The sequence below is a fragment of the Montipora capricornis genome, chromosome 4, assembly GCF_036669925.1.
Source record: "Montipora capricornis isolate CH-2021 chromosome 4, ASM3666992v2, whole genome shotgun sequence".
Taxonomy (NCBI): Eukaryota; Metazoa; Cnidaria; class Anthozoa; order Scleractinia; family Acroporidae; genus Montipora; species Montipora capricornis.
The window spans coordinates 21,137,267-21,153,840 of NC_090886.1; the positions used below are offsets into that span (position 1 = coordinate 21,137,267).

A 16,574-nucleotide genomic window follows, 5' to 3' on the forward strand; every position below is an offset into this window, starting at 1 on the left:
TTCATGGTGTAGTTTTCTGAATCAGAGAAAAGTCTACCACCAACGAGAAAAGTCAACTGTTAACTGCGTTTATTACACCTTGGTGGTTATACGAATGGATGCATATACCATTCGGACTCATGAATGCGCCCGCAAATCTTCAAAGATTTATGGCGAACTGTCTTCTTGAGCTACGTGATGAGATGTGTATTCTCAGAAACATTTTGTGGACATATTGAACATCTGTGTAAAGTTTTTCGTCGGTTGGAGGGTTATGGTGTGAAGCTTAAGACTGGAACGTGTGCATTGTTTAAACGGGAAGTGTCTTTCCCTGGAAGAGTTATCTCTCAAGACCGGTACCGAATAGATCCCAAAGATAATTAAGCTAAAAATGGAGGGATTGGAATGAAGAATTCAAAACCGCGGACCACTGAAGAAGTAAGAAGACTCATGGGTCTACTTGGTGTGTACCGCTGTCATACAAATAGCAAAACCCGTTTATGATTTCCTCAATCAAGACCTACTGGGGAAAAAGAATGCTACCTCAATCAGCCCAGGGCTGCGTTGTGGACAGTTACCATCTTCTTCACCAGTGGATTGGGAACCCAAGGGACCAGTCTGCTTTGGCTACCCTAATAGATAAAATAACTTTACCCCCTCTACTGGCATACCCAGGTTATAATGCGCCATTCATTGTACATACCAATGCTGTTCCTCTCCTTGACTACAGCAACCTCCCCATCTTCAATCTCACGATCCAAATCGCAGCTAACTGTGGAAGCATTTTCAATGGGAGTAGTAGCTGCTTCTGACCCTGGGAGAATAATTGAGAAATCTCACAACACATCTCATGTAACAGAATTTATTATAGTGCATTATTTTAATAAGTGCTTAGTCAATTAAATGTTGTTTCCTTTTGTACGATGTGTGTTTGCTTGTACATAAGTCATATATAAAGCTCATAGAGTAGATTTCCTTGTCAATAACACGGAACTTCAAAAGGCCATTGCTCAGTTTGTTTGATAATTACCCCTAGTATTTCGTTTATGCACGTATTTCACATTATGTACCAGTCAAATCGAAGCTTCAACATCCCCCCGGGCATTTGACGCCTTTTCTTGCCCCGGGGGGAGTGAATTTAATCATCTTAGTATCCTCAGGGGTGGGGCATTTGATTACCACGTGTAGGGGATAGGGAATTTGAATTCATGGTACGTTCCATGTGGGTTGATAAATCAAAGCGAAGACAAACTTTGATGAATTCAAAGGAAAGATTGCAAATTCGTGGCGGTTTGGTTGAAAACCAAAGGTCTATAAGAGCTTTGTTCCGTATTTGAAGGTATTAAGAACCATTTTATATTATCTTTGAATATATAAATATCTTAAATTGAATTTTCAATAAACAATAACTCAATACAATACTGAGGTTAAAATAATTGCTTTGACCGACCCGGTGTATTTATGAATATTTTAATACATTTGCGACGATTGCTAGGGAGTGTATAAAATTAGTAATGGAATGAATGTACGGAATATATTTAAGTGTTTTTCCGTGAAACTTCGTAAAACCTATGCATCCAGTTTATAAAAATGATTTTGGCCGCTGCTCGTGAAATAATAGTGAGCTCATCGACGATGTTTGACTTGATGTCTTTATATGAAATATGTCCAGAATCTGTTCTTTAGCTTTTTATAATATTGGATGTGAAGCATTTGCTAAATTTCCTTCAACATCTGAAGGCGTCTTTGTCGACTTTCTTTCATCCATGTTTTAGTCAAACTTGAGATTTCTTGTGCTGAAAACAGTCATCTGGTAATTTTCCCGGGGGGGGGGGCATTTGATCACCTGAAATGGCCTTGAACAGCTTTTTGGCCCGGAGAGGGGGAAATATGAACAAATTTCTTCCAAAAATTATTTATTTATTTATTATTTTTTTAACCTCTAAACGTTTTTTTTTGTAATGAGTTTGAGAACTTTAATTACAATTTTTATATTACAATTTTTATGTGTGTACTTATTACAATATTGTGTGTCCTTATTATGTTACTTACAAAATTGATAGTAAATAAATTACTTACAAGGAATTTCCATTGTTAAATACTTATCGCCACTTAAAAACAATTCATATGCTTTCCATTTGTTACGAAAAGAACTAATTCTGTTAGATTCCAATGCACAGTATTTTCAGTTTCATATTTATTTTTGAGAATTCTCTTAAAATGACTACAGGATGGTTTAATATTTTTGTGCCTACAGCTCCATAAATAGCTCTTACATAAAATTATTACATAATTAGCTAGATCCATCTCCTCCTTCAGAATTCCCATGATAACATCACACAGTAAGAGACATCTACAACTACTAATATTCATCAAAATGTCCACAATAACATCCATCCAAAAAGAGTACGAAAGGGGACAAATAAATAAAGCATGTTTTCTAGTTTCTTTGGTATCTTGACAAAAAGAACAGTTAAAACTTGAGATGTAGCCTATTTTATAAAGGATTTCATTGGTAAAAAGAATAGAGTTCAGTACTTTATATTGAAAAGATCTTAAGTATGGTTCACTAGAAACTCTAATGGGCAATGAAGAGGCTTCTGAAATACGACTATCTTCCAAACAAAATTCTTCCCCTATCTTGGCCCATTTCTTCAGCTTTTCAGTGACACTTAAACTTTATTAAGAGGCTATAATAATCACGACATTTAAAGTTTTCCCGATCAAGAACAACGGTAAAGGTAGGTGGATGTGCACGTAACTTCAATGGCACTGCTTGTCTCAATCCAGTTCACGTCAAAAAATTAGAATTTAAGAGCCTTTCTCCTACGAAAGTGTTAAAGGAGTCAATGTTTGTCTTATCATAAAGTAGATCTTTGGTATGCTTAACACTTTTTTAATAAATAATGTTTATACAGCATACTTTTGCCTTCAATCTTAATTTCTCTGTTGTTCCATCTAATATATTTATATTCGCCATCGCAATCAACGAGATCTCGTAATTCTGACCACCATAATAGAAGCTCATAATAAAACTCAGGTAAAATATTTAAGTTATTAACAGCATAGTTACAATCAAAAATGAATAACCCCCCATAACTGCTTAGGAGGTCACGGAGATAAAGTTTCCAAAAACTGCTGCATCCTTCATCAGTTATTCTTTTTAACCAACTTAATCTTAAGGCTTTGACTATGTTTTCATAATCAACCATGTTGACAAGACCAGAATCATAGGACGCATAGGTAGAGCGTCTAGTGACCTTATCTTTCCCATTCCACAGGAAGTGAAATACTAGTCTATTAAATTCTTTTATAATCTCACGAGGAGTAGTCGAAACAGAGCTAGGGTAAATCATTTTTGAGAGCAAGAACGCCTTGATAATTGTTACTTTACCATGGGTAGACAGCCCTCTGACTTTCCAAATATTAATTACATTTTCGATTTTCTTTAGTCTTTGTTTAAAATTCTTTTCAACTAAAAGCTTAATGACATACGTTATATAACTTCCTAAAAATTTGACGCAGGTTTGCTATTTGACTCCCAGCGGTTGATCTTGACAACTCCTAAGAGAACCAATCCACATTGCTTCAGTCTTTTTAACATTCAGTTTTAAACCAGAGGCTTTCTCAAACTCTTCAAGTAAGCTAGAAAAGGGCATTAGCAGAGTCCGATAAAATAAGTGTCGTATCGTCAGCAAACTGTAAGAGTTTAGTCTCCAACTTATTGATTTCAATTCCTTTGATGACATCTTTATTTTTTATGGCAATAGCCAAAATCTCAACCGCCGTTACAAACAGGTAAGGAGAGAGAGGGTCACTTTGTCTCACTCCGCGCACCACATTAAAGTAGTGAGAACACAATCCATTATTTATGACACAGCTTTGAATATTTTTGTAGAAGATATTGATCCATCTGGTCCAAAGTTGAATAGTTCTAGACATTTATTAAGAAAGTCCCATTCTAAACTATCAAAAGCTTTCTCAAAGTCAATGAAAAATAAGATACCAGGTTTCTTCTTGTTTTTTGTATATTCCATTATATCGAGGTTTGAGCGAATATTATCGCTAATACTTCTACGTGAGATGTATCCTGACTGATTCTCATGTATTAAATCCGGCAGCACACGCTTCAATCTTTCAGCAATAACTTTAGAGGCTATTTTTGCATCAACATTTAGGAGGGAAATTGGTTGCCATGTTCATGTCAGCGTGCTTTGGATCTTACAATTATACCTTCCACTTTTTTTCATACATTTTCCATTCTCTCTTTCAGTATATTTAAAACTACTAAATTTTCCTCAGATGGGTCATTTTGAAAAGCTAGATGCGCTTCCTTAAGTTGTTCGTTCAGTTGCTGCTCTTCTACTCGTCTTTGTTTACATTTATTCATAGACAAGTAATGCCCGGGAGGTTGCCCGGAGGGCGATGTTGAAGCTTCGATTTGATTGGTACATCACAAAAACTAAGGAGCAAATCATTTAGTTGTCTAGACATTGGGCACAAAATCTTGGCAGTGAACGCATAGTTAAAAGCCACGAGATTGTATTCATAAGTGACCGAGGGATTTTGTCTCCCAGCTGACAGTTTTCACACAGTAATTCCTCCTCCTCTTCAGTCAGGCTTTGGGCTTTGTTCGGTCGTTTTCCCATTCCAAGCTCGCGTAGCTTTCTTGCCTTTCCTTCTAAGACTGCTCTGGACGGGAGGAACTCTGTATCTCTCAGGATAGATTTTGGAGAATTTTTACTTCGTAAATAGCGATCTCGTACTCTTTACTACTTTTCTTCCTCAACTCGGCGAATTGGGAGAGCGCTTCATTCAGCTGAGGTGCTTCATACTGAGGTTTCCAGTTTCTCATATTTTACCCTTGTTTCCGCCTACTTTTGGAAAATGCAGTCCACTAGTCTGTTCTTCTTTTCGTATTCGTATTTTTCTTTTCACTGCCGTGCTTCAGTTGTTCAATAAACTCTTCCTCGACTTCAATAAGACGGGAAGCCATTCTTACAAAGAGAATAGACTACAAATCTCAACAATAAAGCTTCGTTGAAAAAAAAAAAAAAAAAAAAGGATTAAATCTTGTACCAGACAAATGTTAAACTTGACGACGATTCGTCCGAAACCATTCGACTTCATCAGGTCGATTTTAAGATTTATCCCATTTTCCCCCAAAAAGACGGCAATACACGAAAATCGGATAAGTTCCCTTTGCTCTCCGATTGCACGATTTACACGCACTATTCTCCGATTTTACGGCTTCACGTAGCAAAACGCATGCTGTGTTACACAGAATAATCGTAATATGAATCGGAAGAATCGCAAAATCGAGACTTTTTGCTAGATGCACAGTTAAAGTCAGAGAATCGGAAAAATCGTACATTGGGAGAATTTTTGCGAGAGGCAGAGATAAGATCGTTTTGCTACGTGAAGTGGTAAAATCGGAGAATAGTGCGCGTTAATCGTGGAATCGGAGAGCCTGGAAAGTATCTTAGAATAGCACCGCGAAAAAGAGCTCTACTATTCTCGGATTTGGAATACGAGGAAAAAAGAATGCAACGCAATCCTCACCCTCAGTGACGGCTCTCTTTCTCCGAAACGTAACACGAAATTTAACTTCACTCCAACTAGAAATCCGATTCCAAACTTGAACCAAGATCTCTCTCGTTATCTGTATGTTTTTATGTTCGGCAACTAAATAGTCAATCAATTTTAATAAAAGCTTCGCCTGTGATCTTTTCGTTGTACAGCGCGCAAGGAGCTGACAGAGCACGGAAGAAGGGTAAGGGAATGACGAGCCGTAGTCGAATGTTTACTCTACTTCTTTACAAATGAACAGATCACAGGCGAGGCTTCTAAATATGTTTTGAAATAAAGAATTTCTTAATTTCTTCACGCATTCGGCTAAATTTTCGGAATATTTTCCACATCCTACTTGTGGTGTTAGCCTGATAATGCATGCTGTTTAAACCAATCAGAGCGCGCGTTATATCGGAACTTATTGAATGTATATTGAGAAAAAAGAAAAAACCTGGTGCCAGCTTTTTCGTTTGGCTTTATTAGCTGAGCTAAAGCTGCGCTTATTTCATCAAATCCAACCATTTTTTTCGGGTAGGTAACTGCTTACTTCTTATCTAATCATACATACTCTTCATATATTAAATGAGTTTAGTTTTGCCAGTCTCTCGTTTAGGCCGTTTTAAGATAAGATATTGAAAGTAACATGTTCCGCTGTCAGTTCTGGTTGCGGTGAGTTAATTAGTTACTTCGCCATATCAAACATTTTCTCTAAAATACTAAAAGATTATTCAGAGTTCTTGTCATGGTTGCTAGAATTGCTGTCCTTTGCAATTTAATATTACGTTTTCGATTTTAAAATATGATGATGTTCCAGAAATAAACCCTGACGAGACGATTTATGTAAAAATATTGAAGATCCGTTACCAGGATTCATGATAAGAAATAAGTATAAGCGTTCTCTGGTAAAAAGTTTTAAAAAGACTATGAGCTTTCGACAGACTGAACTGCTGTCTTCAACGGATAAAAACGAGTAAAGAATAAAAACGAAAGAAATTTAAATATAACGAAAAATTCGCATAAATTAAACGATAAAAGCAAATGGTAGAAAAAATGTTAAAAATGCTTAGAAAATTGGTGTTTCTTTAAGAGACAGCAGTTCAGTCTGTCGAAAGCTCATAGTCTCTTTAAAATCTTTTTACCAGAGAACGCTTACACGTTTATGTTATGTTTAATAATAATAATAATAATAATAATAATACTTATAATAATAATAATAATAATAATAATAATAATAATAATAATGACAACAAAAGCAATATTATACACAACAATAACTGGATATAGACATTCTTATGTGAAAGACGCTTTAGAAGCAAACGAGTGGCTTATAAAAGCCGAACAAGTAAACGAGGATAACCTCAACAGGCGAAGTATAACCAGCTGATCCAATGCTCTCTCATGGCAGTGTCTTACAAAAATGTATTGGGGATAAAATTTTTTGAGAAAATTGTTTAAATCGGTCTGTAATTTATTATATTCTCAACATAAATATCTTACAACATTAAATAGTATTCTCAGTACATTTTTTACGATATACCTGCTGAATTCGTTTGTACCATATGTTTATCGTTAATACCATCTGTAAGATGATATAAACAACCCTATTGTTTAAGCAAGTTGCCAGTTTGTCTCATTTTAAGAAAAAAACAATGACGGAGCCAGTTTCAGCGTGGTTTTGACTAGAATAGATACTCCAAAATAACGTGAAACACTTAGGTTTGTGTATATAAAGTGCCAAACGATCTAACTTAAGTTTTATTAAGTTCAAAAAATTGGTGTAACCAGAACAATTTATGAAAGCCAACCATTCTCCAATAAGTGCAGATTAGTGCTTAACACTACAAACGATACCACTTCGGGTGCATGGAATGACCGGTTTTTGTCTCCTTGTTTGGCCCTGAAGTTGTAAGTTGTGTTACGTAGTTGTCATAAAGTGTCTCACTTTATTTTGGAGTATCCATTTTAGTCATAACCGTTTCAGCATAAAATAGTCTTAAAAATGAATAAAATGGCTTAAAATACACTTTCATGTATCTTGAAAAAAAAAATAGTAATTACCTAAAGAGAACCATTTAGACATTGAAAACACCATTTTTGTAATATTTATGTACAGGAAACAAGAATTATATGCAAAAGACATGCAAGTGCTTGTGTTTGGCAAACAAGGGTTTTTCTTGCTGTTCCTGTTTGTATGGAAAGAAAACAATCACACATTTGGCGAAGGTACTCAAACAAAAAAAATTGTTATTTTAATTAACACTCTTCTTCCCAGTTAGGAGAGGGCTTTCGTATGAGCTGGGCTGCTGAGCGAGACGGAAAAAAAGCATCTGCCCTGGATGGAAACTCGTTTTGCCGCAACCGCCGTCTACTACCTTAGAAGATGTATTTCAAAATCATTCTCCCTGTTATGTTTGCTGATCATGCGTTGACTTATCCATATAAGTGCCAGGATCACTTCTCATTTCGTGTATAACCCCTCACTTCAAAATACACTATTTATTTCGTTCATTATCAGTATTGTTGTTCAACAAATTAATATATGCTATTCTACCAAAAAAATCAGTGTTTGATCTTTTCCTTGAGAGTTTGCACGAGAACTTAAATTGTGTCTTCCCTTTAAGAAAAATTGTGCCATTTTCATTTTTTTGTCCTCCGTCATCAGAATGTCCAAAGCCCTGTCGTTGCTCTGAGGGACTGGAAACTGTTAGATGTTCATGGCTGCAATTGACGTCAATTCCAGGACCCTTACCAGTAAATACTACTTATCTGTAAGTTTCATATTTGTACTAGATGGGAAACTGCAAGCACAATTTGAAAAAGAAACATCCACGTAGAGCGAGGAATGCTAAGCATTTATGCTGCTATATATTGTTTAACGTATAACCACACGACAAACAACTGCTAATTGGGTATATTTAATTAACTTTGCTTTTGTAGCCAGCATCAGTAAGTTCGATCAACTGAAAAAAAATGAAGACATTTATTTGTTCTTTCGGAATGGCTGCATGGTGTTACTTTCCTTTTGATTGTGCTTAAATTTTTAAGTTCGCAAAGACAATAGTTACATGTAAATTAGTCACCACCGGTAAACTTGTGTGAAGTTTTATTTGTATATACCCACGAATAAATGGCACTTTTCGCACTTTCTGAAAGACTAGCTTAGAGGTGACTAGGAAATCACTATTCATCTCTACCTAAGAGAGGTATTCCCGTAATTGCCATCATTTCAATACATTCATACGTACATATAATACGTACGTACGTGCGTACATACGTATCCTTTATTTAACTCGATGAAAGATTAAAGGGTCTGGTCTCGGAAAATATTCATACCCCTCTTACCCACGGAAGGTCACTGTAAGTTCCCGAGGGGGGGAGGAGACGAGAGCCAGAAATTTCCCAGGAGAAGGGGGACTCAAATCGAACTGTTTTTTTTTTTTCAGCCACTGAAAAGCATGTCAAATACTTACGTAGTTTTCGCTTACTACCAAGAAACGGAGAGAAACAATAAATAAAGCTCTTCTCCTCTCAGTTTTGACTTAAAAGTTACAAAGAGGACGAAATTGCAAATATTATCGTCGCCGAGTAAACATGGCCTATCCACATCTCATCTCCAGATCCCTAACCGAGAGTTACATTTTCATGGGATAGTTCTTCCTAATTGAAAAAACACCGAAGAGTTTATATTTTTATGTGGCATTAAAATTATCTTCGTGGCTTTGGGTTTTCACTGCCCTAAATTACTACATGAATAATCGTGCCAAAAGTAATAAACTTCACAGTGGTAGCATGAGGATGGAAAATGCCAAGGTTAGAGTGCGCAACAATTTACTGCATCTTAGGGGGCTATGAAGTTGTAAGACTTTACAACGTTCCACCAAAGAGGAAACAAAAGATATGCAAAACGGGTGACAAGACGTTTTCACTTGAAGTGCAAAAATATTTGAAACTTTGATGATGAAAATATTGTCTCTCGTAGATTAATCAAAGTACCACTGTAGTTACTCGTGGATACGAAAGCTACGGCAATTGTTTGAAATTGGCAGGCTGAAGTTTCCTTTATGTACTAGTCAGTGTGATATAACAGCTGGGTAATGGTGTAACAGCACAGGGGGCTCTCATATAAAGTCAAAGTCACAGTCAAAGTCAATTTATTTAACGTCAGTAGTTCCTTCAGTTATGAAACTGGTATCAATGGAAGCCGACAGTGCGCCTTTTACCCCCCTCCCTCTGTCAGTGCTCCGTTTCACGGATATTTAAAGCTATAGCTACACGGGTCAGAGGGAAGTGGAAACAGACGTTGAAGTCACCGAGGATCGAACTGGGGACCCCTTGCTCCGAACGCTGCGCACCAGCCAACTGAGCTACGCCTATTGGAGAAATAGTATGCAACTAGATACCCAAAATAACGCATGTATGTGAGGTGATCCCCTTTGATGGAATTCAATAACCCTGTAAAAGAAGTCTACTATTTCTCCAATAGGCATACGATTACTCTTACGCATAACGCGTCCTTTATAAAGAGCTGCACCATGTGTTCAAAGTGCCTAGCACAGGCGACAGGGTCTTTTTGAGTAAGGTCTCATTTTTGTTGCCAGGTCATATTGTTAATTTCATCATCAGCCGTTTAGCCCCTGGTGCAAAGCTTAATACCTTCGCAAAATTTTCAGTGATATCTCGTTGTTGCAGTAAAGTATCTGTGACACCAGACTGTCGTTCTTCTACTTCGCACCACTCATCATCACTGTTGTCTTTGTTATTTTCTAGAGTTCGTTAAAATCTCATCAATATGTCTATCAACAGATACTAGAGCATTTTGAATGTTTTCATCAATAATTTTATTTGAATGTATATCAGGAACGCTGGTACTTGTGGTTTAAACAGTATAGAATTCTTCCCATTCATTAATGTTACTTATGCCTACAGCAGTTGGATCTGAAAGAGCAGTGACCACATTTTCTGGCCAATTGTCCCTCAGTAGCATGCACAAGGTAGTTTGCTGCTTCTAACACTTTGGCTGGTCGGACATTTTCATACTTGTAACTTAAGCGTTGTTTCAGTTTCATTGGTATGGTTTGTGATTCATTAATGCTCCTTGGCAAAGTAATTACTGTTGACCTCGCATATGCTGGCACTTTAACAATAAACCACCTAGGAAGTTCACATATTTACATAAACGGAATGCGGGGAGAAATTAGCTGAAATTAAGCGTTCTTTCAAAAGAGTTAATTTCTAATTTAAAGAATTAATTTCTGCAGACAAAAAATATTGCTCAACTTAAAAAAACTTGCAACAAACGTTAATTATATTGGATATATCAGTACTTCTCGAATGAGCAAACATCATCCTGACACCGTTAGTAGTCGGCACCGATTACATTACATTGGCGTACAAGCACGAATATTACATAGGATATTTTAGAGAGAGGTAACGAGAGATGCCGTCAAGTGACTTTAAACTGCGAGAAACGTCTATATATACACCTGACTACAAATAGACATGCGTACTACTAGACTATGCACACCTAAAAATGTAAAAAATGTAAATGCTTTGTTTATAGTGGAAGTGCACTTAGCTATCAAGCTAGTTTACCGGCACTCTACTGTTAACAAGTTGAAAGTAACAATTCAAACTTAACAGAAACATTATTAAGAACCCCAACTGGTGGGAGGCAACTAGTTGGTTATTTACAAAGTGTGGTGGAGTTAAATCCTGAACAACCGGAAACAAATCCAAGCCAGAGGTTAGAACGGGATTTGAACCCGGAGCAGCCGCATGCAAACCCAACGCCTTAACTACTGGACCACACTGCCTCCTCAGTGTGAATACCGAAACACCCGATCCACAATAGCGTACATTCCATAACGTGAGAAAATACCTTCGTTCTATAATCACTTTGCAGTGAAACGAGAACAAATCATTTTCATACTAAATATCATGAGATGCAGACAAGGATCAGGGTTAGGCATCTCGTTTATCGCCAGCTATAATTCCATTTGATGAAAAAAATGATAAGTCCAACACTTACCGCAAAAACAAAAAATATATATCCTGGAGTCAAACAAGGAGACTTCTAGGGTTCGAGTTCAGGATTACTAGGATTCAATGATCCGCAATTTGCCAACGCTACAAATGTATTGTTCATAAAAACTTGCTAACCGTAATAACAATTGTAATATGAATGAATTCTGGCAAGGTCCTAACGCTCTAAATGTTTGGAAACTGATAGTAAAGCATCGAAATTGTCCTTCAAATAGCCGTCCTTGGCTTTGTCTGAACGCCACCGGCTATGACGCTTGAACAGCCTATCAGAAAAGACGGCGTTTGCGGCAGCAGTGGTGCCACCAGACCTAAGACTGTGGAGGCCAAACAATTTAGCCGGGGGCCCCAGTTGGGAAAAAAAAATGCACCTAGAAGTACCTCCCGCGCTCGTGAAGAAGAAATAACGGTGCTTCTTAAGGGCCCACTTTCAACCGACAGGCATTGCGAGCCGTGGAACAATTTTCAGATATGTAAATCCTGCCAAAGCTGAAATTCGTCTAATCAGATCGCTACGATAAGCAACGCGAATTTCCATAACAAAAGCAAACGGTCGAAAAGCCTGTCGGTTGAAGGTGGGCCTTTAAGGTATAACTATGAGAGGTTAATTTGAAGTGCTATTTTCTACCCATGTAAACCATGTGAGTGTTAGCCCTACTAATGGAAGTGGGCCCACTCAAGGACAGAGAAAAACTCTGACCAGGGTGGGAATTGAAACTTGTCTGGTTTTACTCTTATTGAACCAACAAAGAAATGACGGCTTGGGAGAAACAGCTTCAAAGAACAAACTTCAAGGCCAACAAGAGCACTGAAATTTACTCTAATCATTTTGCCGGTGGTTACCGTTGTAATACTTGCGAGAAATCCATTTTGTATATGAAAGGTTATTCAGACGAGGGCAATGATGTGAAGGCTAGAGAAAGCATCGACACGAAAGGAAAACAAAAGCAACATTCAACGCCAGATTCCCAGCCTTCAGTGAAGCAATGCCGTGATAGCTATCTGGAGGAAGAGTCGGATTAAAGTGCTTCGTCCTTGCGCAATTACGAATGAAATTTTCCACTTTCAGTCGAGGATGATTTAGATCGGTTTGAAGAAGGGACTAGTTTCTAATCAGTTTCAATTTTCGTTTCAAAAACTGTATTTAGAGGGCATTCGCTTTTCTGTAGTTTCAGTTGAAGATGGTAAAAAATGCTTCCTCCATATAGGTCGACAGTTCAAACTCTACGAATGTCCGCTGCAAAATTTACGTTCCACTAAAACATTCGAATCCAAAACAACCTGTGCATTCCAGCTTTTTGTGCATTCGATTAACCGATGTGGAGCTTTTGTCATGAGCTTACAAACGTCACCCATGATCAAAAAACACGCAACAATCCTACCAGTGACTCGAGCAAGTTTTCGAGCAGAGAAACTTCTGTGCGACATTATTTCAGTAACTACATAATAAAAGGAAAAAATCTTTTCTGGTGAAATAATCATACAATTATTCTTGAAAACCCAAAAAATACCCAACCAGCAAATGATCTGGATAGGGACCCACTGACACTTACCTTTCTTCTGTACAAACCTAGAACGAACAAGATCTGACCTAACAAGCAATGATTGCTCTTCACACCTCAAAAAATTTTGAGCGGCAGTAATACCATCGTCTAAATAAACAACAATACAAAGCGCCTTTGAGTGCCGATGTTTAACTAAACTGGGGTCTCACGACTTTAGAAAAAATAAAGGAACCTACATTGAGCCCGAACGGCAAAACCGTAAATTTGAAATACTTAATAACGCCACCAAAATCCCAAGAGAAACCCAAAAATTGTTGATCAGATTCAAAAACCGCAATGTGATAATAGCCCGATTTGATATCAAAAGAGCAGGCCCAAGCATAAGGTCTGGTTAACAAACACTCAAGGAATGATTTATTATTCTCAAACTTAATTTTAGACTTCTTAACAAAATAATTTACATGCCTAAGATCTAAGATAAGCCTTTTCTTGAAATTAGGCTGAATAGAGGCTGATAGGGGATTAACAACCACCGGTGATGACTGGCACTCGACAACAGAACCAACTTTAAGAAGGTCTGCAACTAATAGCGTTGGAAACAAATTCCGAATTGTGCAAGGGAGATTTATATTTAAGGAAGTTCGCGTCCATTGCTACTGCGCATTTTTTTTTTGCGAATGTCACGCACAAGTCATGCATCGCAGACCACGAAGGTAAGCACGATGTTAAAGGCGCAAACATCTTCCACAAGAATGGAACGTGAAAGCATGTGGTATCATGGGATAGCTGTGGACCCAGGTGTTCTCGGAAATGTCACGCAATGACGTGACAGTGCGAATGGACAATCGCTTTGAGAACTTCGAAACTATTTTACTCTCTTGAATGCTAGGTGACCCCCATTTTTCTTTCCGTAGATGACTTCCTTTCCTGATTTTGACCATTTTATTTAAAAAAAAAATTACGTGAGAAGTTAGAAATATTTCGCTATTTATGCTCTCGTGCCACCAAAGTTTTCTTTCTTAGACTAATATGTATCGTTTTTCTAGGTCTATTTGGCGACAGAAAAAGACATCAGCTGCAAAAGTTTATTTAGTTATATCAGTTATGTTGAATTGAGTACGTTTACCTGATCTAAATTTCACTAATGCCGCTTTTTTATTCCTGGCAGTTGTAAGCTAAGATCGTATTAAAATAACGCAAGCTTCTAAAAATGCACCTCATGATCTCGAAAACGAGAACAGCGACCCCCCATTTTTTTTTGCCTTTTTGGAAAACATAGATCATTACCTTTCTGCGGGGCAAGTTTAACAAAAATCTGTACGTGGGAACATTTTGGGCGCGAATGTCATTAAGATGAACCAAAGTAGGTTTAAAATAAAAGGGGATCTTATATAACAAACCCTGTCTCTTGGTAATTTTCTCTTGATCACACTTTTTTCTGAACTTGCTTGCAGGATACACTGGTTGTTTGACGTCCATTCGTACATGTGTATCTCAATTTATGAAGGGGTTACTTCGTCCAAAAAATAACTTTGTTTCTCCTTTGACGGGTGGGCGAAGTGCAGAAATTGCATATTTAGATTCAACGGCTTTATTTTATGACCCCCAATAAACTCACACGTAGTGTCAAGCGGGATTTTTTGTGTATGTGTATTTCCAGATTTAACAAGGTTATTACATGAAAAAGAACACAAATCTGACAACTTCAGAAAGGTGCTTACATAAAGTGCTCAAGTTACCCACTTCCGACATGAAACTTAAGATTTGTTCATTACTTGATATACCCACTAGTGAAGGGTTTCCTAGGCCAGTGTCGATTTCAATATACTAGTCGGCATTCGACCCTTAATAGAACATGGATGAGGGGATCCAATAATTAATTTAGGTAAAATGTGACCGGAAAGACTAAAGTCTAAGCCATGAGCATTGACGACGAACATTATTTCGTAGTGCTAGAGCTTCAGAGTCTGGCAAAGACAAACATGTATACAGGGAGAATGATCTGCAATTTTTAACTTACAAACATATTGCTTGGAGCCCAAGAAATCGACCAAAGCAAAACATTGATGGTAATATAGTCTCACTAGCTCCCACGGTTCGATGTTCCTTGAAGTCTTTGGGTTTTGCAACGGGTTTGTAAAGTTTGAACTGTCGCTAAAGCTTTAAATTATTGTTTTTTGTTTGTAGGCGGTTGCCAGGAAACCGACTGACGGATCTTCCTGACGGCATTTTTGATAAGAATGCCCAACTAAGGGAACTGTAAGGACAAACAACTTTTGTTATATAACATTGGGAAACAATTCAAAGCTCTTGTGATGACTTTAAAGAAAGCATATTCCTAAACACCCTCACAGATTACACTTGGTCACGTATTTCTAGATTTAACAAGGTATTTTCATGACAAAGAACAGATGCAGGATGCTTACATAAAATCTTATCAACTGAAGCTATGATCTTCGCAGTTTTGAGCGCAATTTTTGCATTTGCGTAGAGAAGACTGAAAATTTCAGGACTTCAACGGGATTTGAACCCCTGACCTCGCGATACCGGTGCGACGCTCTATGTAACTGAGCTACGAAACCACTGACGTTGGGAGCTGGTCATTTGTGGGTTCTAATGTTCCCATGAGGAATGAATCAACAATGAAATGATATCCGCCGTTCATATATGATCCAATTCATATATCATTTCATCGGTGATTCATTCCTCACGGGAACATTACAACCCACAAATGACCAGCTCCCAACGTCACTGGTTTCGTTGCTCAGTTGTTTAGAGCGTCGCACCGGTATCGCGAGGTCACGGGTTCAAATCCCGTTGAAGTCCTGAATTTTTCAGGCTTCTCTAAGCAATTGCAAAAGTTGCGTTCACAACTCCGAAGATCATAGCTTCACTTGATTTCATATCCGCAGTTCATATATGATCGAATTCATATATCATTTCATCGATAAAATCTTATGTTGCCCACCTCTGGCTGACCACTTTAGATTTCTCGATATACCCACTAGTAAAGTGGGAACGGGAAATGTATTTTGTTTCTATAGGAAGCCAGGGTGTTTCGTTTAATTATTTGCCAAAAGATGTTAAAAAGTGCCTCGTGTTTTTCTTTGCTTCCTGTAACTGCTCAATGCTAGAGGTAGCCTTGTACTCTTTCAAGTGACAGAGAATTCGTTTCCAATTTATGCTGTGTACTTATATTCAGTAATCCCAGTTATGATTTAATCATCCATTTGTCTTTGGATAAGTGTTCTTCTACCACACTTCGAAAGAGTACAAACTTCAAAATGCACATCGCTTGGCGCAATACTTCGATTTCTCTACATGATTTACAGTGTAATCATACATTATCAGCGAAACAATCGCGATTTTTCTGTTTATAAACATTAACGTCACATTTCTTTTGATACTGAAATTTGCCAACCACGGGAAATAAGAAGCCATTTCTGGTTTGTTGATAGGCACCTGGACTACAACAAGCTA

At 37.6% G+C, this 16,574-nt stretch overlaps 1 protein-coding gene across 1 annotated transcript in view; it reads left to right on the plus strand.

Moving 5' to 3' along the window:
* Positions 1-6,020: 6,020 nt before the first annotated feature.
* Positions 6,021-16,574, plus strand: part of LOC138046278 (leucine-rich repeat-containing protein 3-like) — a 12,293-nt gene continuing 1,739 nt past the window's right edge. Inside the window, exons 1-5 of the mRNA XM_068892950.1 lie at positions 6,021-6,081; positions 7,664-7,773; positions 8,213-8,318; positions 15,282-15,353; positions 16,553-16,574. The exon at positions 16,553-16,574 is cut by the window's right edge and continues 50 nt beyond it. Coding sequence (XP_068749051.1) covers positions 7,689-7,773; positions 8,213-8,318; positions 15,282-15,353; positions 16,553-16,574 — 285 coding nt within the window. The 5' untranslated portion in view covers positions 6,021-6,081; positions 7,664-7,688. The remainder of the gene's footprint in view (positions 6,082-7,663; positions 7,774-8,212; positions 8,319-15,281; positions 15,354-16,552) is intronic.